Source organism: Megachile rotundata, chromosome 9, assembly GCF_050947335.1.
Source record: "Megachile rotundata isolate GNS110a chromosome 9, iyMegRotu1, whole genome shotgun sequence".
In the NCBI taxonomy this organism is placed as follows: Eukaryota; Metazoa; Arthropoda; class Insecta; order Hymenoptera; family Megachilidae; genus Megachile; species Megachile rotundata.
Window position 1 is genome coordinate 7,443,045 of NC_134991.1, and position 27,317 is coordinate 7,470,361.

Sequence of the window (27,317 nt, forward strand, 5' to 3'; positions counted from 1 at the left end):
AAATAATACAAATTTGTTAAACAATGATTTTATTATAAACGACACATGTAAGTTGCATTACCTCATACAGATATATTGTTACAAATATACTTGGGCGATAAATAGACATAACATAAATATATATCGTAGAAGTTTTCTTACACTGGGTTTTATTGTTTATACGTTCCATACTTTAACCCTTTCGCCGTTCAAAAACTAGGCCACTATCGAAATTTTGATGCGTGCAGTTCTCATTTTATTTATATTCTATTGTGTACTAGTCTGAAATTCAGTGACGAATTTTTTCCCTGGGAAACATATAAGATAATCAAATATTAGTAACTAAAAATTTTGTATTAATCATTAAACAATTTTTGTAAACACGTCAAGTTCTGAAATAAAATTTGAATTACCGTTTTTAAAAATGTAAATGACTTTGGAGTCAATCGTAATAAAATATTTTTAATTTAACTAAAATTCGCCACTGTCAGTTTTGATTATAAAAGTACATTTTTTATATTGATTTCGTAGCGAAAGAGTTAGTCCGTTCGAAGACACGAGTGATTATAATTAATCGACTTTAGCGTAAACGGAAGAAGGCACATAGAGCATGAATTCGAAAATGTCGATTACCGTGTATTTTACATGATATCGAGAGAACATTCTCTTCTATCTATAATAAATCCGAGTCCATATTTACGAGACATTTAATTAGTTATCAGCCATGATCACTATAAAACACCAAAAAAACAGGTGATCATAAAATATATATGATACATCGTCGATTTTATTCGGTTGCAAAAATCACACTGATTACAAAATTTTTACATCATTCTACGATACTGTATTCGATTTTAGCGACCTGCCTTTCATATTCTAAATATCGATACGCTATTCACAGATTCTACAGTTTCAACCCTCGAATCGCGGAATTGGATTATGACCCTTCATATATACAACGGTTTAATTACAATCAGGCATTCCTAACTTTATAAATTAATTCGGAAAATTAAGAGAGGACAAAATAAAATATACTCAGTCGAGGGTTGAAAAGGGCAAAATAGATTTACAATTCTACAATCGTTTCAACGAAACATCGAATTTTAATACTTCAAAATTTTATAAATTTATATTGCAGTTTTTAAATGAAAGTATCCTTAAATTATATATCGTAAAAAATTATTTCGCTTATGTTACATGTTACCTATTAAGCAGCAGCACTCGAGTATCATTCTAACCCATAATCTACATTTTATATTTACATCTGTATGAACAGAAAATTCCATGCTAACAAAGATAGAAAATATCAGTTTATTAAAACGTTGTTAGATGAACAGATATCATGACTTTACATAAAGGCAGTTGTAGCGTCCATGTTGTAATCAACACTTTGACGGCCATTATTACGACGCTTCACTTTTCATCTGATATTTCACTTCTATTTACTACATCGCTTAATTTACAAGATCGAATTTTGTGATACATAGAATTTTTAATGTAGATCGAATTTTAAGTAAGAGATCGAATTTTATAGAAGACATAACCTCTAAAATCCGATGAGTAAAATAGAAAGATCGGCCGATTTCACGAAGTGTACGGCCATCAGAGTGTCAACTGTTAATTTTTACACATGTTAATGACTAAACGCGTTGCAACACCGCAAATGTGATATACGAGAAGTGCAAGTTCGTTGATGGTCGAAACTCATGATCAACCGACAGTAAATCGGTTGTTTCTTGTACGCTCGAAACTTAAGGGACTTTTATAGGACAACGACTTCTCTAGACTACTTTGTACATCGAAAGCATCGTGGTATTATTGTTCGTGTCTTGGGTTAATCGCCAGTACAGAAATACACGAACTTTGTACAAGTAATCGATAATAGACTTTATTGTTACGCGTGACGGTGCCATTATTACCATTCTACTTTATTTATTTATACGCTTTGGAAATCGATCACGCGTGGGGTTAATGGCTGATAAACATACATATATAACTACATGTGAATTCTTGAACCAGTGCTTTGAACATTCTTTAACACTATAAAGCATCGAAACAATTTCGGTTATGTTTCATTTTTACTCATTTTTAAAACTTTCTGAAATTGAAGCACGTAATTATTTTTAAAATCAAGATTTGTAGTAGATGTCATAATCATTTCAACCCCTGCCTTAGGATAAAATTTCAATTTTATTAAAATTTCAGATGTATCTGAGAAAAGATATTTAAAAAGTTTGGGATTTATCTTTAGGATTTAAAAATGTGATTTGTTAAAAATCATTCTAACCCCTTACATATAAGTACCTATATGAACTAGATAAAAACAAGTACCTGCCGGTATGTTCAGTGCTAATTCTATTATATTAGGTCACTAATTCATCTCTAAAGGCAAACTAAAGTTCTGAAATCAGGTTGAGTAGTCGCAAATTGCTCAAGGCATCGGTGACCATGTAAAATGTATAAGTATAAACATTTAACTAGACCATCGTGATTTTAATTTACTTTTGGCCCCTCATTTGGGTGACATAAATATTCTCTTCGTTTTTCTCCATCTCCTCTCCGTTAGGAAGACGACCAAGATCCACCTAAATCTCCAAATTGAATACACATAATTTTTAATGTTTAAAGCATTTGTGCTAGACCTTTCACTGATCGACTTTTACAAGGATCGCATAACATCCGAGACGATAAAATATTCAATTCGAACACATTTATTGTGCGCTGTTGCGGATAGTGCACGAGGAGAACGCATATTACAAATTGCAATCGCATTCACCAATTCATATCGGTATTTTAAATTGAACTTAACAGCGCCGAGTAAAACGTTCGATAATAATCTGCTAGATAAAAATGATTGTATTCACCAAAGGAAAAAAGTATCAGTCTTTTTTTTTAAATCTTCTGTCGATGCCCTACATTCTTCTAATGAATCTCTACGCTATGTCGGTTATGTAATAATACCCCGTTATCGTCGCAAAATATGAACAATTAGTCGACGATTTTGCAGAAAGCGTTAATCCTCGAAACAGTGCGATGCAGCTCAAGCGTTTTTTTTTTATAGATTAATCTATGTCAGTGGTATGGGCAGGTCAAGGGCCCGAGAACTCAGGGACACCTGTGTGCACGGTATGTGCAGTGATGGAAACGGAGGTTCAAATATTTAAATCTTAGAAATTAAAAAATTTGGGGATTCGAGAATTTAGAACATTTGGACATTTAAATGTAATTTGGAGTTTAATGGTTCGGGATCTTACCGGTTTTGGAATTGGGGTGTTTTGGAAGTTGAAAGATTTGCAATTTGGGAATTTTAGAATGGAACTTGAGAATTGGAAAATTTGGAAGTTGGAGATTTGGGAATATGTTCATTTGGGGATTTGAAAAATTGGGGCTTAAGGAATTTCAGGATCAAGGAACTGAAGGCACTTGGAAGTTGAAAGATCTGGAATTCAGCAGATTTGGACTTTTGGAAATTCGAGAATGTTGGGTTTGTGAAATTACGTATTTGCAGTTTCACATATATGTTAATTTGGGGATTTGAAAATTTGGGGTTTAAGAAAGGGAGACTCGGAAGATAAAGATTTGGGACATTTGGAACTTTGAGGATTTGTGAATTTCAAGAATTATGAACTATGAATTATCAAAAGTTATACTGTAGGAATTCGAGAATCAAGAAACTACAGACATTATGACTTTAGTAATACAAAAATGAATCTTGATAATCTGCAAGTTTGAACATTTAAAAATCATAATCTACATGCTTAATTTAAGGATTCGACAGTATTAATGTTTTAGAAATATTTGAAGCTAAAATTGAAATAGTTTACCCATCTCAACTGCACACCCCTTGCACATGCATCTGCCCAGCATCTGCGTTCACCAAATCGAAGTCCGTTTTTCGATAGTCTGTACTTTGATCCGTTCACCATTCACTGACGTGTAATCACGTAATAAACAACCGCACAAGTTTTCACGATAAAAAAAGGAACAAGCACGAGGCTAGTCCAAGGGAACGCACGGCCGTTGGCATCGATCAAATTCACTGTAATTTTAATCGACGTTCAAAACGAGTCCTCAGCCTCGTCGGTGTCGATCAATGGCACCCTCTCGTAACGCAGCACGTTGTTAGTCCCGGGTGTCTTAAACTGCTAAAGCGCCATGCTTTTGATCTCGTTCTCGTTCATGTGACCCTGCGACGACGACGGCGTGGCCTCGACGAGTCCTTCGTCCTCGCCCTCGACCTCCTGTTTGTCGACGCAGTATCGGCAACGCATTTTCGCGTCATCGCCCACCTGCACCGATCGCGTGATAATCACGAGCGTGATCAGACTGATGACGAACAAGCCAGACGGCACGATTATGGCGATCAGCAATTCCGTACGCGTCTTATTCAGGTCGAAACGTGCCACCACGAAGAACGAGTTGTTCTGGAACAAATGATCGTTTCGATCGGTCTGGGGTTAGATAGGATACAAGGGATCAGCGGGCCGAGTAATTGGCGATGACTCGCTGATACGAGTTCTAGCGGCGGGTACAACCACGCGAGGAACAGCACGCGTGACCTGCTTCGAGAATGATAAGGCTGCGGACACGCGAAAAACATGGAAATGACGATTCGGATTGTACTTGTTGAACGATTGCATGGTATTCCACTGTGACATTGTCGACATTCTTAATCTATTGGGTGATTAGAGTTTTTTATGCGAACTTTTTACGGCGTTGCATATTAAATGGCTGTTCTGGAATAGTTAGCGTGTTAATCTGAGGGCGGTGAAAGGGTATGATCGTTTTATTAATATGAAATTGTAGGCTGTATTAGGTAATATGATTCTGTTGTTCCGGTTGTACTAAACAGGTCTTGAATGTATATTAGTACATGATATAAATATTAATATTATACTATGAGGTCTGACATCAATTAATTTAACTTGACATAAAGGTATTGTCAAATATAACTTTTAAAACAGATACAAAATTAAAGTTTGTTAAAAATAACTACATAATTGCTGCATCAATATTCTTCCTACAAAATGGCTGACATTTAGAGAAGGTTTTATATTAAGTTGTTGTGTATTAAACAGCAAAGAAATGTATAAAAGTTTGACATCATTTGATGACATAAAAGTATTGTCAAATATTACTTGTAGAACAGACTCAAAATTAAAGTTTGATAAAAATGACTACATAATTAATAACATAATCAATATTCTTACTACAAAATGGCTGACATTTAGAGAAGGTTTTATATTAAGTTGTTGTGTATTAAACAGCAAAGAAATGTATAAAAGTCTGACACTATTTCATGAAAGTGTCATCAAATAACTCATGTGATGTTTCAAACTAAAGTATAAGGCTTGACAAAAATGACTACACACTTGCTTCATCAATATTCTTACTGTAAAATGGCTGACAGTGTAAGCTTTCCAGTAAAAGATAAAAGTAGATAAAAGTTGTTCCAGTCATATTAAAAATAATATGATAAAATAACGTAACAAAACAAGCTCGTAATAATACAGTAAGCTTATAGACAACTCCACATTATCATAAAAGTCACTTGAAGTGCAGAAGATATTTCAGAGCAGATAAAACGTCACATCGAGCGAAAGGACATGCAAGCAAAGATAGTGGAAAGAAATGCTTCCCAAGAAATTCAAGATCTAGGTTAACAGCGACACAAATGTTTGATGAAAAGTGAGCCCCTTTCTCATAGAATATTCTTTGTTATCTCCCTCTAATAGTTTTATATTTATCGTGACCTTTGAATAAATGGTTCGATCACATTAATGGATTTTAAATTAACTTAAACTACTTTATCAATAGATCAGACAGAAAATTAAAACAGAACTGCATTTAAAAAAAAAATCTATTAAAATAAACATTTAAGAATTTTATTTAAATACAGATTTTACTCAAACACTTTAATTTTATTATGGAAATTAAAATTATAATTTTAGTACTAAATATTGAACTATCAATTTTGCATGTAAACTTTGTATCGTTCACATTTCACTAGTTGGTAAATTAATTTCAGATTTTTATCAAACATGCTAATTGTACATTTTTAGACAGACTCCTAAAATATGAATTTCTAAATGTTTCATTTGCAACATAATTTCATCATGTTCTGTTCCAATTTGTTCCACGTTACACGTCAAACATAATGCATTAGTAATTACTTTATAGTTAGCAAGCGACTAAAAGGCTTGCACCCGTTCCCCGAAGTCGTTCTCACGATGGTATCGTACGTAAAACCGAGCGTATTGAATAAAATATACGATCCCGTTTCACGAGCCTCGATTCAACATTCTACCAGTGAACCCGCGAAACGTTGCACGGCACAATTTGCCGTTTAATCGAAACCGTATCGCGCAAAGTCGAACAAGAAAAAGGGCGTAATTGAATTTCAGCTCGCTTCCACGGTCTCCGTAATTTTATTCGTGAAAATACAAGACGATCGTTACTTCTCGCGACGCTTCATTATAAAACAATCTCGCCAGAGATTCAATTAAATCAACATGAATAACCATTCACCTTGTAGCAAATTGTTTGAAAACATACTGTGTATCTATTCATCTTAGTTAATTATTTTTTAATGATTCTGATGTTTCCCTTGGGTACAGGTGTTGTATTAAATTCATTTCTGATAAATTAATACCGTGGTGAAATATGAAGGTTTTAATAGATCTTTGTATTATTATTGGTAAGATTATGGGATGGGAATTCTTGGGGTTGACAATATATTGGATAGGTTAACAAGTGTTCTTCATATATTATGGTTTACGAAGGTTGGATCATGATGGAAAAGTGATGTGATAGGTTATAGCATTGTGATAAAATTTATAATGCGTGAAAGGTACGCTACGCGGAGATATGGAGCGTGGAGATACGACGTGGGGAGATGTAATGCATGGAGATATGGCACGTGATAGTATGGGGCGTTGAGATACAACACATAAAAATAAGGCGCGTGGAAATCACCATGCGTAAAAATACGGTGCGTGGAAATTATCACATATGGAATTACGACGTGATGAAATTACCACACGTGGAAATTATTACATATGGAATTACAATGCGTGGAAGTTACTACCCGTGGAAGTACGGTGCGTGGAAATCACTTTGCGTGAAAATACGGTGCGTGGAAATTACCACACATGGAATTACGACGTGATGAAATTACCACACGTGGAAATTTTTACATATGGAATTACAATGCGTGGAAGTTACTACCCGTGGAAGTACGGTGCGCGGAAATCACGTCGCGTGAAAATATGGTGCGTGGAAATTATCATATATGAAATTCCGACGCGTGGAAATTACTACCCGTGAAAGTACGGTACGTAGAAATGACTACGCGTGAAAATAGGGTGCGTGGAAATTATCACATATGGAATTACGACGCGTGGAGATTTCCGCACGTGGAAATACGATGCACGGAAATCACCACGCGTGGAAATTACCACGCATGGAATTACGACGCGTGGAAATTACCACACGTGGAAACATGATGCGTGGAAATCACCACGTGTGAAAATACGATGTGTGGAAATTACCACGCATGCAATTACGGCGCGTAGAAGTACGACGTGTGGAAATTACAATTCGTCGAAATTACGATGCATAGAAACTTTAACACGTGAAAATTAATATGCGTGGAAAATCGACGCGTAGAATTACAGTACGTGGAATTATGGGGCGTATAATAACAATGCGTGGAATTACAAAGCGTGGAATCATGGTGTGTAGAATTACAATGCGTGGAATTACAGTGTATGAATCCCTGTCGTGCCATCATTTCCTCCTAATTTCCAAAAATTCCCAATCCAAGAATAACCCAACAAATTCGAAAAAATGAATTTGCTGTACCACTGGGAAATCAAGCAGATAGATTTCGAATGCTCGGATTAAAACCGTGTCAAATTAACCAGTTGAGTGCGTTCGACGTGTATACACGTCAGGCCAAATCTCTACTGCGGTGCGTTTGACGTGTATACTCGTCGTGTAAAATAAAAAATTACCATTCACTATAAAAACTCGAAATCGCAATAAAATGTAATAAGAATATTATTTGATGGTATGTTCCCTTTATATTACCAATACGACCGCTACGTATTAGGTCTACCGGAAAGTTCTGACCGTTTTAGAATGGTAAGGTTAATTCTAAAAACGGACAGAACTTTCCGGTAGACCTAATATTTCATATGGATTGGGGTTCGCGTATCAAAACTAATTACGTACCTAACCCGCGACTTGGACGGCCAGCGTTGATTTGCGGAGAAACAGCGTCAGCAGTTAGCAGGGCCAATAATGGCACGTTGCTTTGTGAGGTAAAGTCTTATACATTTTTATACAAGACTTGTTTGTGTATAGTATTATTTCTTGACAATTTTCAAGCTTTTAATAAGAATAACATATTCAGAAACGAATTGTTAGTTTTTTTGACGAATAAAAATGTAATCCTTCCTGGTTTTTCGTAAAATGTATAATAGTACCATTTGCCCTGCGTTCGATTCACCAATTTCGGTCTTTCACCGTAACATATACACGTCGTTCCTTGTTTTTAATTCCGCACCCTGTGGTGACCTTTTGAAACTAAATTCCACCGTCAACTGGTTAAATGGAGCAACAGATAGGTAATACCTTCATTCGTATGCTTCAGTCGTTCAAAGACGCGATATTTTTTCCTATTTCACTTAAATTCGACACGTGGAGTAATTGCGTGTTGAAAGTTTAATTTGAAAGCGATCCTTTCCGGTTCTCTAGTAAGTCTTGCGTAATGAAATTTCTTTTCCTTGAGGTTTTACCGCGATCGATTGGTCCGTTGATTCGACTGAAACCCCAATGAAATGAAACGTGTCGAATCGAATTAAAAATTCGATTGTAAAGGGATGGAAACACGTTATGTTTTTTTAATGAAAGTGTTTCGCAGTCCCCTACGTTTGCTGCTTTCTTTTGCAAAGCATCGTGTTTTATGTAGAATAGCATTTGCTCTTCGAAGACAGAACGCTGCAGTAACAGGAAAACTCGTTTCCCGTTTGCTTAATAAAAGTTTGAACGATTCAGGAATAGGATTCTACTTCATTGAATCGGGAAGCTCGAGAAGTTTATTAAAACGTTTCGATTGAATTTTATTCTCTTTTTAAAATACTGTGCAATCTGTATATCTTGTCAAACGGAACTGCATATTTTATTATCATGGAAATTATCGGAAATATTTCTTGCCCTTTCTAGCAATAACAATTTTTTACTCATAAGACTGCAGTTTTTTTTATCGAACTTTAATACATTTGTAATGTACTATTCACTTTGAAGGGTAGACAAATTTTTTAATAAAATTTTAAAACTCAAGCAATAAAGGATTTAAAATATATAAGTTTGCATGTCATTCATTATAAATTGTAACGAAATTAATCATGTATAGAAATAAAAATTGTGACAAAATTAATTGTGTATAGAAATAAAAATTTTGACAAAATTAATCGTGCACATGAATAAAAAATTTAACAATATTGATCTTGCATGTAAATAAAAATTTTAACAAAATTGATCTTGCATGTAAATAAAAATTTTAACAAAATTGATCTTGCATATAAATAAAAATTTTAGCAAAATCAATCGTGTACGTAAATAAAAATTGTAACAAAGTTGATTGTGAAAGTAAATAAAAATAGTGACAAAATTAATCGTGTGTTTAAATAAAAGTGACAAAAGCACTTTTCTACGTACCTTGTTGTAGTAGCATGGGTATCTGCTTTGCGCCGTCTGGTTGTCGCCGTCATGACCATAACTGACAAGAAAATCTTTACATTCCCCTTTCAACGTGTTGACGCATCCTTCCAAGTTGATGTATAACCGGGAATTATTGTAAATTGTGAGGGATCGTTGCGCCGGCACGTAGGCGTTCGTCGGATCCAATGGGTATTGCAAGCTCTTCTCGTATATATTCAGAAAGCTCGTAAAGTTGATGTACGGTTGAGGCACCGAGATTTCCCTTAACAAGGTGCCGTTCACGCAATCCTCCGTCCTGCCAAGCAGAATTCGAAACACAATTTATAAAAGGCATTCACTTTATCCCCTTCGTATTCCATACAAATCCTTCCGACAATGAATATCTTCCCATTTCATTATCTTCAAACTTAATTCTTCAAAGAGAAATTTTATCAAGTTTGCTAAATTAACGCTTTGCATTTAACCTCTCAGGAGCACCCATACAACTGAAGTTAGCACGTACATATTTCAAAAGTTAGATTAGGAAGATCGAGATTTTGTATCCACAGAAAAACACTGATATGTATTGTGATTTATGATAAGTGTCACATCTACTGTACCTATTTTTATATCCATTAAAGAATATATTTTTTCCGGCAGCAATCATAAATAAAAATCCTAAACTAATCTTAAAAATATCGAGGTTTAACCCTTTAGGAATTTGATTCTTTCATCTCGAATTTTATTTACAGAAACCTAAGGAACTAAGCCTGATACGAAGTACTAAAAATAAATTAGATGAAACAAATACATCCTCGTAAAAACCATAACTTTATAACTTCGTGGACATTATAGGTTGGCTTCCCCTTTGTCTCTAAGCTGGTTAGTCGTTACCAGTGAACATTCCATGTTCAAGATTGTGTTTCGTGCTCGAAACGAGCGGTTATCTAGGGTCACGATATTTTCCTCAAAAAGGCCGTATCTTTTACGACCAAGTTTCCTTTCGTAAACACATTTCCAGCGAAAGTTTGTTTCCCTCCTCGCGAATATAGAGGCAAGAAAACGAGCACGTTTCATTGATCTGTTCTGCAAAAGACTTTTGCCCGACAAGATGTGTTCGTCGACCATTCTTTTTCTGCCGATAAAGGGACAGAAGAGAACGAGGTATCGAAATAAAGGAAACGCGTTGGAGAACGCACGAGCAAGAAAAACTGAGGAGTTAGGGTGCGCGGATCGAGGAGAGCCACAGGATCAATGGTTGCCATGGAAATACCCTTATCTAGACCCTAAGAAGGAGAATATACGAAGAAATATCGCGTGTCTGTGATAAAAAGTAATTGATACCGAAGGGAAAAAACGGAAGTAACTCGTCGAAAAGTTGGACAAAGGAATTCCGTTCGGGACGAGACTGGGAACTCGATTGGAAATTTCACGCTTATTAATTCGGTACAAATCGGTTGCAAAAGCTGCGGGATGTCTATTGATGCAAATTGGTGCGTGAACGGATTCGATTGTCGACAAACTGGGTATCTTGAATAGCAATTGTGCGGCGCAAGCTGTAGCGCCGGGGGTGCTTGAGCGTATCGCTGTTAACCCTTTAATCCCCCAAGATTTATTTGGGGGATTTTCGAGATTAGTGGTTGATGGTTTTGGGATTTGGAGGTTTTTGGAATTGGGGATTTGCAAATTTTGGAATTTGGGTATTTGGAGATTTAGGAATTTGGGAGATATGAAGATCTGAGAATTTGGGAATTTGGGTATTTGGAGATTTGGAGATTTAGGAATTTGGGGACATGGAGATCTGAGAATTTGGGAATTTGGAGATTTAGAAATTTGGGATATGGAGATCTGAGAATTCGAAAATTTGGCAATTTAGGAATTTGAACATTGAGAAATTTGTGAAATTAGGAATTTGGGAGAGTTAGGAATTTGAGAATTTGGGAAAAAAATAAAAATATGAAAATTAAAAATATTAAAAACATAAAAATTCATAACTGTGAAATTTTCCAAAATTGCCCCAAATATTCCTATAACTCTAACACAACGACCACCTAGAACAACGGAACAAACTGCCTCCAAAAAGTAAGTACTCGATGAACAAAGAGCATCCCCTCCTCCAGTCGCTTTAGAGATCCATTGTGATTGCCCTTTACATCGAAGTTCACTCTTACGTAAGTCGAAGAATCGTGTAGAAAAGTAGAAAATACGAGGGCAGACCAAAGATAGTCGGCCCATTTACCGTCAGAAACGTTGACCTCTGCGTGACCAAGCGCATCGAACTCTCATCCCTCCTCTAGTCGAATCGTTCTAGATGCTCGACACTGAACCCATTTAGGACCTAATACAGGACTTAATATCGACAAACTTTGCTGTTTGCTGTTTGGTATCTTAATTACGTCACCAGACATTGAGTGACAACATACCAAAATAAGGCGCGTAGATATTATCACACGTGAAAATACGGTGCGTGGAAATTACCAAGCATGGAATTACGATGCGTGGAAATTACTACCTGTGGAAATCACCACGTGTGAAAATACGGTGCGTGGAAATTATCATAAGTGGAATTAGGATGCGTGGAAGTTACTACCCGTGAAAGTAGGGTGCTTAGAAATCACCACGTGTGGAAATACCGTGCGTGGAAATTATCACATGTGGAATTTCGACGTGTGGAAATATGATGCGTGGAAGTCACCATGTGTGGAAATAGGGTGCGTGGAAATTAGCACATATGGAATTACAACGCGTGGAAATTACCACATGTGGAAATACTGTGCGTGGAAATTACCATGCATGGAATTACAACGCGTGGAAATTACCACACGTGGAAATACGGTGCGTGGAAGTCACTGCGCGTAAAAATACGATGCGTGGAAATTATCACATACGGAATTACGGCGCGTAGAAATTATCATACGTGGAATTAGGACGCGTGGAAATCACCACCCCTGAAAATACGGTGCGTGGAAATTATCACGTATGGAATTGTGACGCGTGGAAGTTACCACACGTGGAAATTCGATGCGTGGAATCACCACGTATGGAAATATGATGTGTGAAAATTACCATGCATGGAATTACAGAGCGTAGAAGTACGACCAAGCGCATCGAACTCTCATTCCTCCTCTAGTCGAATCGTTCTAGATGCTCGACACTGAACCCATTCAGGACCTAATAATACAGACAAACATTGCTGTTTGCTGTTTGGTATCTTAATTACGTCACCAGACACTGAGTCTACTCGAAGGTGTTACGAGCCACCTACTCAATTTGCATTCGCTATCTTGCTTGCCTGGGATTGACGTCATTAATGGATATCGACTGAACGATTAGAACGGTGTTATATAATCATTCAGTTATTTCGAATTGGAATTATACGTTTATTTATCACTTTGTGATTATTTGATTAAGATTTAATTGGATTTAATAGGAACCTCAAGTTCTCATGATATAACTCCCTTGAATTAATTTCATAGGAAATCTCTGTTATGACGGTGATTACTAAAGTTTTTATTGGGAAATTGACGGTGGTGTAACTGATAAGTGGATAAGTTGTATATAAAATGTGAGTTTATGGAAAAGGGATGAAGATTTAACTCGAGGACATTACTAAAATTTTTATACAGGAAAAGCGACGGTAATGGGACTAAGGATGAATAATGAACACAGAACGTGAGGTGAAAAGAATGGATTAGCATGAACAAGGGCTGAAGACGTAATTGGGGTACATTCCTGAAATTTTGAGGGTGAGAAGTGACGTAACGGGACCAAGGGTAAATAATGTAGATAGGGGATGTGAGGTGAATGGAATAAATAAATATGAAAAAAGGGAGTTAAGAGGTAGATGAGCGCGGGGGAGGGGTAGATTAGTATGAAAGAAGTGTAGGCGCTACTGGGTTATATCGCTAAAATTTGTATGAAGAAGTGGCTGTGATGGGATTATGGGTAAATAGATAGGGACGTGAAAAAGGGTAGATTGGTCTGAAGAGGGGGTGAAGATGAAACAGGGGGTGACTAGATAGGTATGTAATGGGTGATGGAGTAAATAGAAGGTGGAGGTGCAAATAAAGGATAGAGAGGTGATTTGGATTACTAAAATTTTTATGAGAAAATTAATAGGAAGAAGCTTAAGGAGAATGGTAAACATGACATGAAAAATGAAGGGAAATTTCAAGTTTCATAAGATGTTACGTGATGTATTGTAACAAACAACGATGACGTAACGCGAGGTATATAATATGAATTGTATAAACAGGGGTTCAATTGTGGGTCTAAATTTAAGTACAAAGGAAAAATAAAAATAAGAGATGCAAGAAATGTAAATTATAACATGTTATGGTACATTGAATTATATTATCAATTAAAACAGTGTCTTATTACTTATTGTTAATAAAAAAAGCTACACACGATAATCGTGGTTATTTCCACAGTAGGCTAAATCCAATCAAACGAAAATTCAAAATCCATTCAGATTAAAATTAATGTATGTACAATTAGCTTACCAAGACCCAAATTCAGTGGCTACCCTTATTTTCATAATAATAATCAATAAAAAAGACCACGCGTCATAGCGATCAAACCCATACTGAAAGTATTAAATAAAATCCGATCTAACCTAATCCACTCTATCTGTGTTCCACAATACTAATTCACTTGTTACCTTTTTCATATCTCTCTATTTCATGTAGCATACAATTCCTCATAAAAGTGCAAATTATCAAAAAAATTACTCAGACAACCTTCATCTGCTATTTCCCCTCACAAAAAATGCAAAACCATTGTACTGAAAATACTAATTAAATCTCGAGTTCAGCAAAGGTTACTGAAGATGTAATTCCGTTCAATCAATTATTGATTCATGATCAAAGTTTACCTTATGACGTCCTTTTCATTGCTGACAGCCATGCAGCTAGCGACAAGACTTCCATTTTGATCGTCCCAGATTTTCACAGGCGTGGTTAGCCTGGTGCCAGGCAAATTTCCATTAGCTCGGTTCAGAGCTAGGCCTCGTTCGCATTTCGCTGCGATGACGTTGTCGTCCTGCATGAGGAATACGTTCACGTCGAATGTGCTGATGTTTGGACAATAACGATCGCAGCTGAAGGGATCCTTGATTTTCGTGCATCTGGAATTCTGACAGCTGAAGAAGCCGTTCAGTTTCATGTTGTCCTTCTCGCTGTCCACCACGATGCCGTCGGCTTTGTAGTGACATAACATCAGCTCGCTTATGTTCGAACAGTGGCCAAGGCTGCAGTTAAACACCCCTGAGAGTACACTGCACTCGCTGCCATTGTTGCAATTGTATCTTTTTACGGAAGCCATGTTCACCTACGGAACAGAGCAAGTTTGTTTTGAATATGAGGATGAGTATGACAGATATTGGAGTTGGCACTTTTAGGTGGATTTGAGGTTTTTTGGTAGACGAGGATGTATGTGTAAGATGTGGTCTACACTACACATTGGAACTTTCATAATCAAGTTATACAAGTTTGTACTTCTGTGAATGAGGTGCTATGTGTAGGCTGAAATTATAGCCTACCAACCCACTTTTCAAGTCTTGGAATTTGATAATTTTTGTTGAGTGTAATTTAGGAATTTGGATAGTAGGAAGTTTGGGAATTTGAATATTTGAAAATTTGTGAAGTTGAAATATTTGAGAATTTGGCAATTTGACAATTTTGAGAATATAAGAAATTTTAAAGCTTGTAAAGTTAAAGATTTAGAAATGCCAGAATTAAGAAATTGGGGAACTTGAAAACCTGAGAATTTGAACGTTTGAAACTTGCTTAAAAATTTAAAAACTTGCAATTTTGACAATAGCAGAAATTTGGGAAGCTTGAAAATTCGAAAAATTGATACATTGTATTGATTATTAATTTTGAAAGCGCAACAGTCACTATCGAATATGATTCTAATATTTTAAGTGGAATGTGTCAACCATATGTCTGACCAATACACTATTACATATGTTCCCACCTACAATTGAAACTTATACTTATAGTATCACTTTTAAAACACTAGTTATTAGCTTATATTTATAACTTTCTACGCTCAACACTCACAGTAAAAATAGTAATAAAATATTCATGAATTCTAAGTAGAAAATATCAGGCATATTCCTAACATTCGACCTCCTGATTCGTTTCTCCTGAAATTTCTGCAGATTCACCCTGTTATCGATCTTGAAGGTCTAACAGTCATTAATAATGCTCCCCATAATCTTTGTAGACGTTCACATATTCATTACATAAAAATTCATTATAATCCACCGCTATACCTAAACCTTCATTAGACTCCGTTAACTAAACCCTGTTTCAATTATTCTTAAAAACTGAATGATTATTCTAACAGTAATTCAGATTTTATCAAATTTGTATTTTATCAAGAACTACAAATATTTCTTACATTCAACGCATAATTTTTGCTAAGGGACCATATAATAATATTAAAGAGACTATATAAAACAAACCGGGTTCGCTTTGTAAAGAACAATGTACTTATACAGTAATAATCGATCCTGTGAATCACGGAAAACTTAAAATTATAATGCGTGGCATACATGATCGATAAGAGGTGTGGCAGAGCAGGACACGTGCCATTAGAAAGTTATTCAAGACGACGAACCCGATCGGAAGCGTTACATAGTAGTGAACGAGGTTAGGGCATCAAAGTAACCGGTGTCAGGCTATTTTCATTACATTAATATAACTCGATAATATCGTTTCACATGGACTTGAACACAGAAACTTCCGTCGAAAAACCGTGGTACACGACAACTTTTACACGTGTTCGAGCGACATTAATTAATTGCATTTCACGTGGACGCATTTATTAACCTTAAGGGAATCATCTCCGTTAACGACGAATTCTGTATTTCATTTCGTTAAAAGATCTAGGTTTCGAAAACGAGGTCTTTAAGTTTATTAAAAGTCTCTTCATTAAAACTGTTATGATGTTAAACAAGGTCTGGTTAATTAAAAATAAGATAAATAGAATCGTTATACCCTCATGATTCGTGATGTACCCTCATTACATTAAGCTTTATTGTGAAAGCACTTCTCACGTAAAATCTATCAAATCTTTCTAAGCAAACTCTTTTCAACGGTAGATGGAAATTCTGCGACAGTATCGCGTTAAAATGAACGTCCACTGTACTCTTTTCCTTCCTCTTTGGATCCTTTTCCTCGCTAACCGGATTTTTCCCCGGTTAATTCCGTTAAAGCAACGTTCGTTGAACTACCTGTAGCTGGGCTAATTAAAAACGCAGTCCGGCGTACTCTTTTGAACTCGACCCGATCGATGAACCTGTCTTTTTTCTATCTGGGAACCACGCACGGGAACTCGGGAGAAATGATGTACCGGAACGGTCATCGATCACGAGAATATAAATTGCTTTTCGTGGTGGACTGATCGAACTATGAAGTTGAAGTGGCATCAAAATCGGCCTTAAGATGTACGTAGCGGTCTAGGGGAGGTGAGATATGAGATATGGAGATGTGGAGATCGGAATTTGGTTATGGGAAGAAAGGTATTAGGAATCGGAAGATACAGTTGGGAGAAATAGGGGATTGGAATGTATAGAAAACTTGAGTAGAAATTTAGGAATGTAGGAATTTAGAAACCTGAGCATTTAGAGATTTAGGTATCTGACGTTCTACGAATATATGGATATTAATACATTAAGGAATCTAGGAGTATGGATATCAAGGGTTACAGGAATTGAGAGTATAGGGATTAGAAATGATAGGCACTGACACATATAGGAACTGGAAGACATAGGAATCTAGGGATATAGCAAGCTGTGGACATAGGAATCTAGGAATACAGGAATTTAGGGATTAAGGAATCTAGGAGTATGGATATCAAGGGTTACAGGAATTTAGAGTATAGGGATTAAAAATGATAGGCATTGACACATATAGCAATTGGAAGACATAGGAATTTAGGAATATAGCAAGCTGTGGACATAGGAATCTAGGAACATAGGAATTTAGGGATATAGGGGTTGGGACACATAGAGATGTGGAGAGGTAGAGATCTAGGAATGTAGAAATTTGGGAATATAGGGATCTGGAAATGCGGGTGGCGGTGGATATAGGAATCTAGGGATATAGGAAGCTGTGGATATAGGAATCTAGGGATGTAGAAATCTAAGGAGTTAGAGATTAGGGAATATAGGAATTTAGCGATATAGGGATTGGGACACATAGATATGTGGAGAAATAGAGATCTGGGGATGTAAGGATTTGTGAACATAAGAATTCTCAAATACATGTAACGGGGGATATAAGAATCTAGAAATACAGAAACCTAAGGATACAAGAATCTAAGAATATAGGAATTGAGAAATGTAGGGATCGAAGCATATAGAGATGTGGACATATGAGACACCCTAGTTGCGAGACGCCCTGTAGGATCAAGTAACATCAGGATCTATTGTAGATACCTATATGGGAATCTGATATAAAACTCAAATATAGAGATATAGTAACATGTGAAACTAGAGGTGTGGAAACCTATGTAGGAATCTTGGAATACAGATTCATAGTTTAGATCACCCGTTAGATAAAATATTAAATCACCACACGTTGCCTCACATTATACCATCGCAAGTTGCATCTCGTATCACAACAAATTGCACGTCACATCACAAGATGTATAAAGTCCAACTAACGAAAATAAATTCAAATAAGTCCAACTAACTTTCAAAATAAATATACCTAAATTAAGTATCGTTTTACCCGAAAAATCTGGCACAAACAGTTCCCCAAAGCGGTAATGGAAAATGTTTGTCCGCGGTGAAGCCTGTTACGATTATCACTTAACAACTTCCCGCTGATCCGAGAACTTTATTTTTCTGCGTGCTCCCTCGGGAGGTACAGTTTCGAGGTTGTTCGGATCATTTTATCCAGTTCTGCATCTCCCGCGGGAACGAAACGGTACACCGTCGATTCCGGAAAACTATTTTGCTGTCTGGGGCATTACTCTCGTAGCAGGGTTTCCGGATATATTATACGCCGGTGGTCGCTTATTTTTATGACGGGAAAACCGATATCGTCCGCGTGAAAAATTCACAGAACATCCAGTGATACTCGCCGGAAAATTCGTGTCCTAAGCGGCATGAAATACGTTTTGCCGACTGAATTTTTCGAGGATTAAAAAAATTTATTATTGCCCGCCTCAACGGCTTACCAACGCAAATAACATTAATCTGACAGGAAAAGAATTCGTGTTCTTTTAAATTGAGTTAAATCAGAGATGGAATAATGGAAATGTAAACTGTTGAATATTTATGTTATCGTAAACCGAACATACCTGAGGGCAGGCGATGCTGTTGAATTTAGTGCAATTTTCAAAAACAATGTTAGTGCCGTTTCTTCTCACGGTTGCTTGTATCTGCGGACAAAATCCCGTGGTTCTCGTCAAACACCACTCCCCGCAGCTCGCCCAGCCACAATTAGTGGCTAAGGTGGTATCAATGGTTTGGCACATGACTGGATCTGGATCGATTCCCGCGTGGAAGGCCCTAGAAATTAATTGCACCGGCTTCATTAATATTTCTCCGAGCGTGGTTTGAATATCGCATGATGGGACGCGGTGCTTGCTACGTTCGATGGATTTGTTGATTCTGGATTCGTCTGGCGGTGTTACGTTAAATAATTAAACCGATATCTTGGGAAATGGGACCATAGAACTGTATTACTATGTATGTACTACGGTAACTATATTACTGTAGATTTCATGTACGTCTATATTATTCAATTATATTGCAATTTTCTCACTCTGTTATTTTTCTGTTATATTATTAGGTTCCACTAATTTCTAGTTCACTATGACTAATTCACTCTGACTAATTCACTATACTACTATTCTACTACATTTTTCCACTACTATTCAATTAGTTCACTTTTGCAGTATTCCACTTACTGTGTTATGTAACTATGTTAGTATTTCAGTTCACTACTATTCAATTATTGCACTATATTACTGTATTACACTGCAACAATTTTACAATGCTATTAATTCGATTATATAGCTATACTACTGTTTTATTAATTATAGAGTGCATAGTTGTACCGCTACTTCGCTCTTCCACATTTTTATAATATTACTATAGTAGTATTCCACAATTCCACTATTTCATTGTAGAACTATAGTGCCTTACTATTTTACTATTTTACTTTTGCATTGTCGTTTTACTATACTGGTCTACTGCTATACTGTTCTGTTACTATACTACTATACTATTATACCACTGCTCCGCTATACTACTATACTACTACACTACTATACCACTATACTGCTATACTACTATACTACTATACTACTATACTACCATACTACCATACTACCATACTACTATACTACCATACTAGTATACTGCTATACTGCTATACTGCTATACTGCTATACTGCTATACTGCTATACTGCTATACTACTATACTACTATACTACTATACTACTATACTACTATACTATCATACTACCATACTACTATACTACTATACTACTATACTACCATACTACTATACTGCTATACTGCTATACTGCTATACTGCTATACTACTATACTACTATACTACTATACTACTATACTACTATACTACTATACTACTATACTACGATTTTATTGTATCACTATATTATTGTAGTGGGACATTAGAATAGTGATTCATGACAATATTAAAATAACAAAAGTAGTGAAGTAGCAGAACATTAATAATAGTAAAGAAGTGAAACGAGGAAATGTTCATTATATAAAAATGATGTCTGTTCATACGAGATCCTTAATCTCGCGCAGTTCTAACGGTAAAAAATTAATAATAAAATAACCATTAAAAATTTCAGAGTGAAAATTTATTGGCAGCGATACGTCCGCGTTAATTGATACAGCGATCGATTTACGGCAGAATAAAAATGTAATCATTTATGATTCGACAGAGATGAAAAGTGCAAGGGTAAGGCTAAAGTCAGAGTCATGTAGCAAGTTATAGATCTCCGAGGATATTAAGGTCGGACGAGTGGTAACTTAATTACTATCGGCCTTGGTCAATTAATCGATGCAGCCTTGTCGTTTACCTGTGGGACGGCATGTAGATTGCCACGCTCAGATAAACCAACGCGACGCAGCTGATGACAATAGTGAACTGACAGAAGCAGATACTGCCGCATATCCTGCGATCCTGTTCCGGTATCAGGCGACGTTTGTGCTTCCGTCCCATCGCGAGTATTTTAATCGGGTATCCCCTCGTCCTGCTTTTCCCCCTTCTGGAAACCTCGGCTACTCCGCAGTAATTTCTGAACGGATTAATCTAAATCGTTTCTCATCAAGCCGAGGACTCCTTTCAGACACGACGCTTCCTCTCGGGTCACTCGCTTCGAATCGCTCAATCTCGCCGCGAACAAACTCTATTTGTCATCGGAGCATATTTTATTACAGCTCAACGAAGCAGACTGCATTCACGGATCCACTTTCCTCAAAAACGACCCGATAACGCGCTTCCCATCCAACTTGAATCGAACCTCTGTAAATAAGTTTCCTTCTTAATGCCGCTTCCAACGTTCACGGGAATTGATTGCTCTCCAACCATTTATTTCCAGCAATCTCGATTTAGTATGTTATTTATCTCTGTTACTACACATATTGAATCTGTCCAAGAACTGCATTTTATTAAACAGGTCTATAAATACGTCGAATAATTTCAAGAATTTATCATTGTTTTCTTTCGTGCATACTTAATACGGTTTATCTTCTAGTAAATTTTACGATAAAATTCAATCTTTCAACAGTTTGTGTATTGAGGTTAAATGAGAAAAAAAAGTAGAAAATAAAATATTAAAATTTGATTAGCCTCATTCCTTCCTAATTTGGTACTCGAACAATTTGGTACTTGCTCGGTAATTTTCGTTTCACTCCAAGACATGAATAGGGGAAAATTTTCTAAGGATATAATTCATTTTGTGGCCCCAGCGGGTATGAATTATTTTCCAAGAAAGTTGAGGCATCGTTGAATTTTACAAACTCGAGCACGCTTCACAACAGGTGTCTCGGTCATAATGTTCTCGTTGCCAACTAGCCGTCGTGTTTCATCGATTTGACAGTTTCTCGAACTAGAAAACTTCCACGTACGTATTTAAATTCCTAAGAACTATACACGCGTACTCGGAATTGTTCTCCAACAAAATATTCTTCAATGGAACGACGTCCTTCGGTATCGACGTTTTCAAGGTCCACCTCTCGAGAGGAAAAAAAAAAGAAAGTATTTTACCCTTGATTAAGAAATATCATCTGGACTGCAAAAGGTCACGTGGAACATTGATTTTCCGGTTATGTAAGGTGGTTGATTTTACATAAGCATCGAAGGGTGACACGCGATCGAAACCCGATCGTACGCGTTTAATATAGTCGATAAAAATCGAGCGATGAAAATGGAACGTTTAGGGGTTGCTGGGTGAATACGGACTGGAAAACAGAGGCTGGGAGTTGGGGGGTTTGGAGATTGGAATTTTGAAGCACTGGAATTTTTTTGTTTTGGGATTTTGGGATTTTGGGATTTTCGGATTTTGAGATTTTGGGATTTGAGGATTTGAGGATTTGAAAATTTTAGGATTTGAGGATTTTGGGATTTGAGAATTTTGGGATTTAAGTATTTGGGAATTTGAGAATTCGAGGATTTGAGGATTTGAGGATTCGGGGATTTGAGATTTTTGGGATTTGAGGATTTGAGGATTTGAGGATTCGGGGATTTGAGAATTTTGGGATTTGAGTATTTGGGAATTTGAGAATTCGAGGATTTGAGGATTTTGGGATTTGAGAATTTTGGGATTTAAGTATTTGGGAATTTGAGAATTCGAGGATTTGAGGATTTGAGGATTCGGGGATTTGAGATTTTTGGGATTTGAGGATTTGAGGATTTGAGGATTCGGGGATTTGAGAATTTTGGGATTTGAGTATTTGGGAATTTGAGAATTCGAGGATTTGAGGATTTTGGGATTTGAGAATTTTGGGATTTAAGTATTTGGGAATTTGAGAATTCGAGGATTTGAGGATTTGAGGATTCGGGGATTTGAGATGTTTGGGATTTGAGGATTTGGGGATTTGAGGATTCGGGGATTCGAGAATTTGGAGATTTGAGAATTTTGGGATTGGAGAACTTCGGAATTTGAGAATTTTGGGATTTGAGAATTCGGGGATTTGGAGATTTTAGGATTTTTGGATTTGAAGATTTGGGGATTTGGAAATTTGAGTATTTTGAGATTTAAAGATTTCAGGGTCGTAGGATTTTAGGATTATAGGATTCTAAGGTCATCGATTTTCAGGATTTTAAGATTATAGAATCATATGATTTTAAGAACATAGCACTTTAGAATTATAGGATTTTGGGATTTCAGGATTTCAGGATTTCGGGATTTTAAGATTTCAGAATTTCAAGAATAGACTTTAGGATTTTAGTAAATTTCAAAATTTTTAAATTTTTAAATTAATCTAGCGTTTTTAAATTTTTAGCATTTTGAAAATTGTACTACAGGTCTTTAGAATTTTGGGAATTTAAGGCCTCAGGATTTTTCAAATTAACAATTTTGTAATTCCGGTGCCATGGAACTTTGGAATCTTGGGAATTTAAAGTTTTCAAGTTTGGAGATTCAGAAATTGAAAATTTATAAAGTTAATTTTCCAGCTTGGGAACGACAAGAAGGAACTTGGAAGTTTGATATTTGTTGACTTGAAGTTTAAAATTTAAGGCTTGAAAATTTGGGATTTGAATATTTGGTATTTTAGAATGTTTAGAAGTTTGAGTTTTTCTAAGACAATATTTGAATGTATCATAAAAAATAACAATCTTTATAAGTTTTAACAAATTTTTAAGCAAAACAAACGAAGTCCCAAATTAGGTCCTTACCAATTCAATTTGATTATATTCTATTGAATTTTAATATATTACAAAAGCTTTTACAATTAATACAAGAACTTGAAATCAAATAGCGATTACTACCTCAACTATCGAATATTAATTACTCTCCACCTACTAATTAAAGTAATCGATGTAAGAACAATGTAATCGTAATAGAACTAATTATCCCAATAATTAAAAACAGTTCTTCAAGAAATCCCGCTCTCGTGACTTTTCAGACACCTTGACTCATCACTTCGTAGAATCTCGCTGTTAAAGAATTCTCAAAATCGATTAGCGTTCCCAGAATTCTAAGGATGCCAATTCATCATCTGAACGTCAAGAATAAAACGTGTCTATTTGATCAAACGTCGCGGTCTCTGTCCAACATTCATTATGTAGATCGTTACCGATTATCGATCGCTCAATCTAGTATCTAGTCGACATTTTTTCGTCCCTTTTCATCGACTTTTTCATTCGGTACACGCCATTCGCGTATCAACGTTAATGCACTTGAGGCAATTACCTGGTTTTAACTTCATTAGACGCAGCGCCAGTGTAAACAGGTGCACTTCGCCGGATGATGTGCAATTAGATACTCGTAATCCTATTACAACGCGAGGGGCGATCGCTTAACGGTCATTCGAAAATAATACCTATCGATTCAGGGAAACTTTCTAGCCTCTGGTAAACGCGGCCGTTAGAGGGTTTCCTGAAACTTCTCGCGACGGAGACGATCTAATGGTCTTTAAGTCGACATCAAAGGAAATACTAGGAGAGAACGAGGCTATTTTCGTGCACGATAATTGTAGTGCACCGTCGACTATCTAAAGCAACAATGTTTTCCTGCAGGCATTCTATGAACTGGTTCGTTTCTTTGAACCTCGAAAGTTTCGCGATGGGTATAGATTTCACTGTTGCGTATATATTCGTAAAATTGTCGGACTCACTTTTAACCTTTTTCGCAATTAAAATTTAAATATGCTTTGCTTAAGATTGAGACAATTTTCGCTTAATATTTCATAACTCATGATAATTTTCATGATGATTTTTATGATAGTTTTGACATTTGATATTTAGGGATAATTTTGAAAATAATTTTATTCTAGTTTAGATAAATTCTATGAAATTTTATGGTAATTTTCATGATAATTTTTATGATAGCTTTGATATTTGATATTTAATGATAATTTTTATGATAGTTTTGATATTTGATATTTAATGATAATTTTCAAGATCATTTTCGTTGTAGCTTAACTTAATTTCCATGAAAATTTGATGATAAGTTTCATGAAAATTTTTGTGATAGTTCTGACATTTGATATTTAGTGACAATTTTTATGATCATTTTTGTTGTAGTTTAGATATTAATTTCAATGAAAATTTGATGATAATTTTCATTACAATTTGAGTATAATTATAATGATATTTTATAATTACATTAGTAATTTGTTTTAATTATAATAATTTATATGGTAGCTTAACTTTAAAATTTGTGTAATTTTGCTATTTCGTACAATTCTTAAATTTTGTGACAGACATTGGTTTGTACTAGTAAATTCGATAAAATAATTTAATAACAAAATTGTTCAAGAAATGAATAAATTGAAGAAGTGCAAGAGTGCAAGAGAACTGCAGAAAGTGCAAAAACTAACATAATTTTTAATTGCACCAATAAGATAGATACATCTTATTAATTAATAATTATATTATTAATAAATTACATCGTTTTGCAATTTCTTTTCATAAGTATTAAAAAATTTGTGGGTTTGACCATTAATCTTAACTTCACTAAAGAATGAATGCATTTAACGACAAATGTCTCGTTAAGTGATCACTCGATAAGTGATCACTCAATAAGTGATCGAAGATTATAATTCTGTGTTGTATTACTAAACCCAAGTATAATCCTAATACAGCGTAAAACACTTAATCTGAACGCATAATAACAAAAATCTCGTCAACAAATAATTAACATAACACAAATACTAGCAATAATTATTATTCTTTGAAAACTGCCCAGCAGCTTATCGATAAAAATTTTGATATTGACACGTGCACGTAAGAAAGTTTTCAAACTTCATAAAACAAAGTAAGTTTCCAATAACTCTTCAAATTTTAAAGAAGTTAAAAAATGTAACGATGTTATAAGATAAAAATTTCCAATTTGAAAAATTGTAAACACTTACCAAGAAACGCATTCGCGCCACGATCGACATCTTTTACCTTCAAGACTATCGCGCGTCCTATTAAATGTCACCGGTATCGAGAACGGTCAGCGTGTTAAATATCACTCTTTTACTGCTTGAAAAGATCAAATTTCACTCTGTACTCACGTTCAGTTTTATTTAAAATTGTACCAAAGTATTCGATCACAGATCATCGATCACTGAAAAAATCCTACATTCCAATAATAGTTCCACTCGACTATGAAACATCGTTCACAAAAGATGTACACAATTCACAATTTCGAGTTTTCAAATCTTAGAATGTGACAGTGATTCGTAGCACAAAATTATCGAAGCGCAATTAATTAGTCACGTTGTTTGCGTTCTCATTTCCATCCATGTTTCCCGATGTCATTGCCATCCGCGGTGCGTTGACATCGAGGAGAGAAAGAAAATCGCTCGCCAGAGTTTCAACGACGTCTGACGACGAAGCACCCACGCAATCCGGACGACTGTTTGAAAACAAGGCTTGCCGTTGAGTGTTGTATGGCTCGCAAGCTCCCCCATGCCGAGCTTGCGCTCTAAACACCACCGTGGCCGAGCTTTTATGGGGAGCTGCCACGAACCGATCGCCCTAAGCGCTCGAATCAGCCTAGAATCCGCCTACGACTGTGCTCGCCCTCGAGGTTCACCCTTGTGGATACGACTTCGCATCAAAAAGCTGATTAATTACGGTGGACGAGTGGGTTGCTGCTGACCTATGCTTTTTTCTACCGCGACTTATGTATCGAATCAGCTTCGCGTACTAGGAAGAATATTTGTAGACAACTTTGGAAGTTTGAGAATATGTGTGGACAACTTTTAGGGTGAAAGGATTTGGAATGTATTTTCATTGAGGTGTTTGAAGGAAATGATTTCTGAATTTTAGGAATTAAGGATTTTTATGATTGATTTGAGGATTTCAGATTTAGTAAATTTCAAAATTGCGAAGTTCTCAAACCACTGAGCAGCATATTGTCAGGGTTACAAATTTTTATATTACAGACTTCTTTAAAGAATAGTCAAGTTTCCAGATGTTCATATCACCGAATGTTAATTTTTAGTTTCTCAAAATCGTAATTTCTTAACCTTTTGATCAAATTCCTATTCTTAAATCAACATATTTCTGACTTTTTACGTTCCTAATTTTTGAACTTCTTAATTTCCCAATTTCTCAATGTCCGAATTTTTCAATTTCCCAGTTTCCCCAAATTTCCCAAACTCTCCAAATTCTCCACATTTCCTATATTCCCCAAACTCATCAAATTCCCTAAATTCGCCAAATTTTCCCAAATTCTCCCAAGTCTCAAAATTCTCAAATTCCTCAAATTCCTCAAATTCCCCAAATTTCCCAAACTCTCCAAATTCTCCAAATTCACAAAATTCCCCAAATTCTCCCAAGTCTCAAAATTCTCTAAATTCCCCAAATTCTCCCAAGTCTCAAAATTCTCCAAATTCCTCAAATTTCACAAATTTACAAAATTCCTCAAATTCCTCAAATTCCCCAAATTCTCCAAATTTCCTATATTCCTC

General features: G+C 35.8%; 2 protein-coding genes across 2 annotated transcripts in view; one reads left to right on the forward strand and one right to left on the reverse strand.

Annotated features, from left to right (window-relative positions):
• The window catches only part of LOC100877896 (cilia- and flagella-associated protein 298), a 119,627-nt gene that overhangs the window by 10,518 nt on the left and 81,792 nt on the right, over nucleotides 1-27,317 (forward strand). The gene's annotated exons all lie outside the window — the stretch shown is intronic.
• Nucleotides 747-26,417, reverse strand: Teh4 (tipE homolog 4 phospholipid transfer protein). The gene is made up of 6 exons (XM_003706313.3): nucleotides 25,767-26,417; nucleotides 20,765-21,210; nucleotides 19,000-19,210; nucleotides 14,558-15,012; nucleotides 9,703-10,000; nucleotides 747-4,403 (listed from the first exon to the last, which is right to left on the reverse strand). Exons 2-6 carry the CDS (start codon nucleotides 20,905-20,907, stop codon nucleotides 4,125-4,127), a joined length of 1,386 nt encoding a protein of 461 aa, XP_003706361.2. The 5' UTR covers nucleotides 20,908-21,210; nucleotides 25,767-26,417; the 3' UTR covers nucleotides 747-4,124.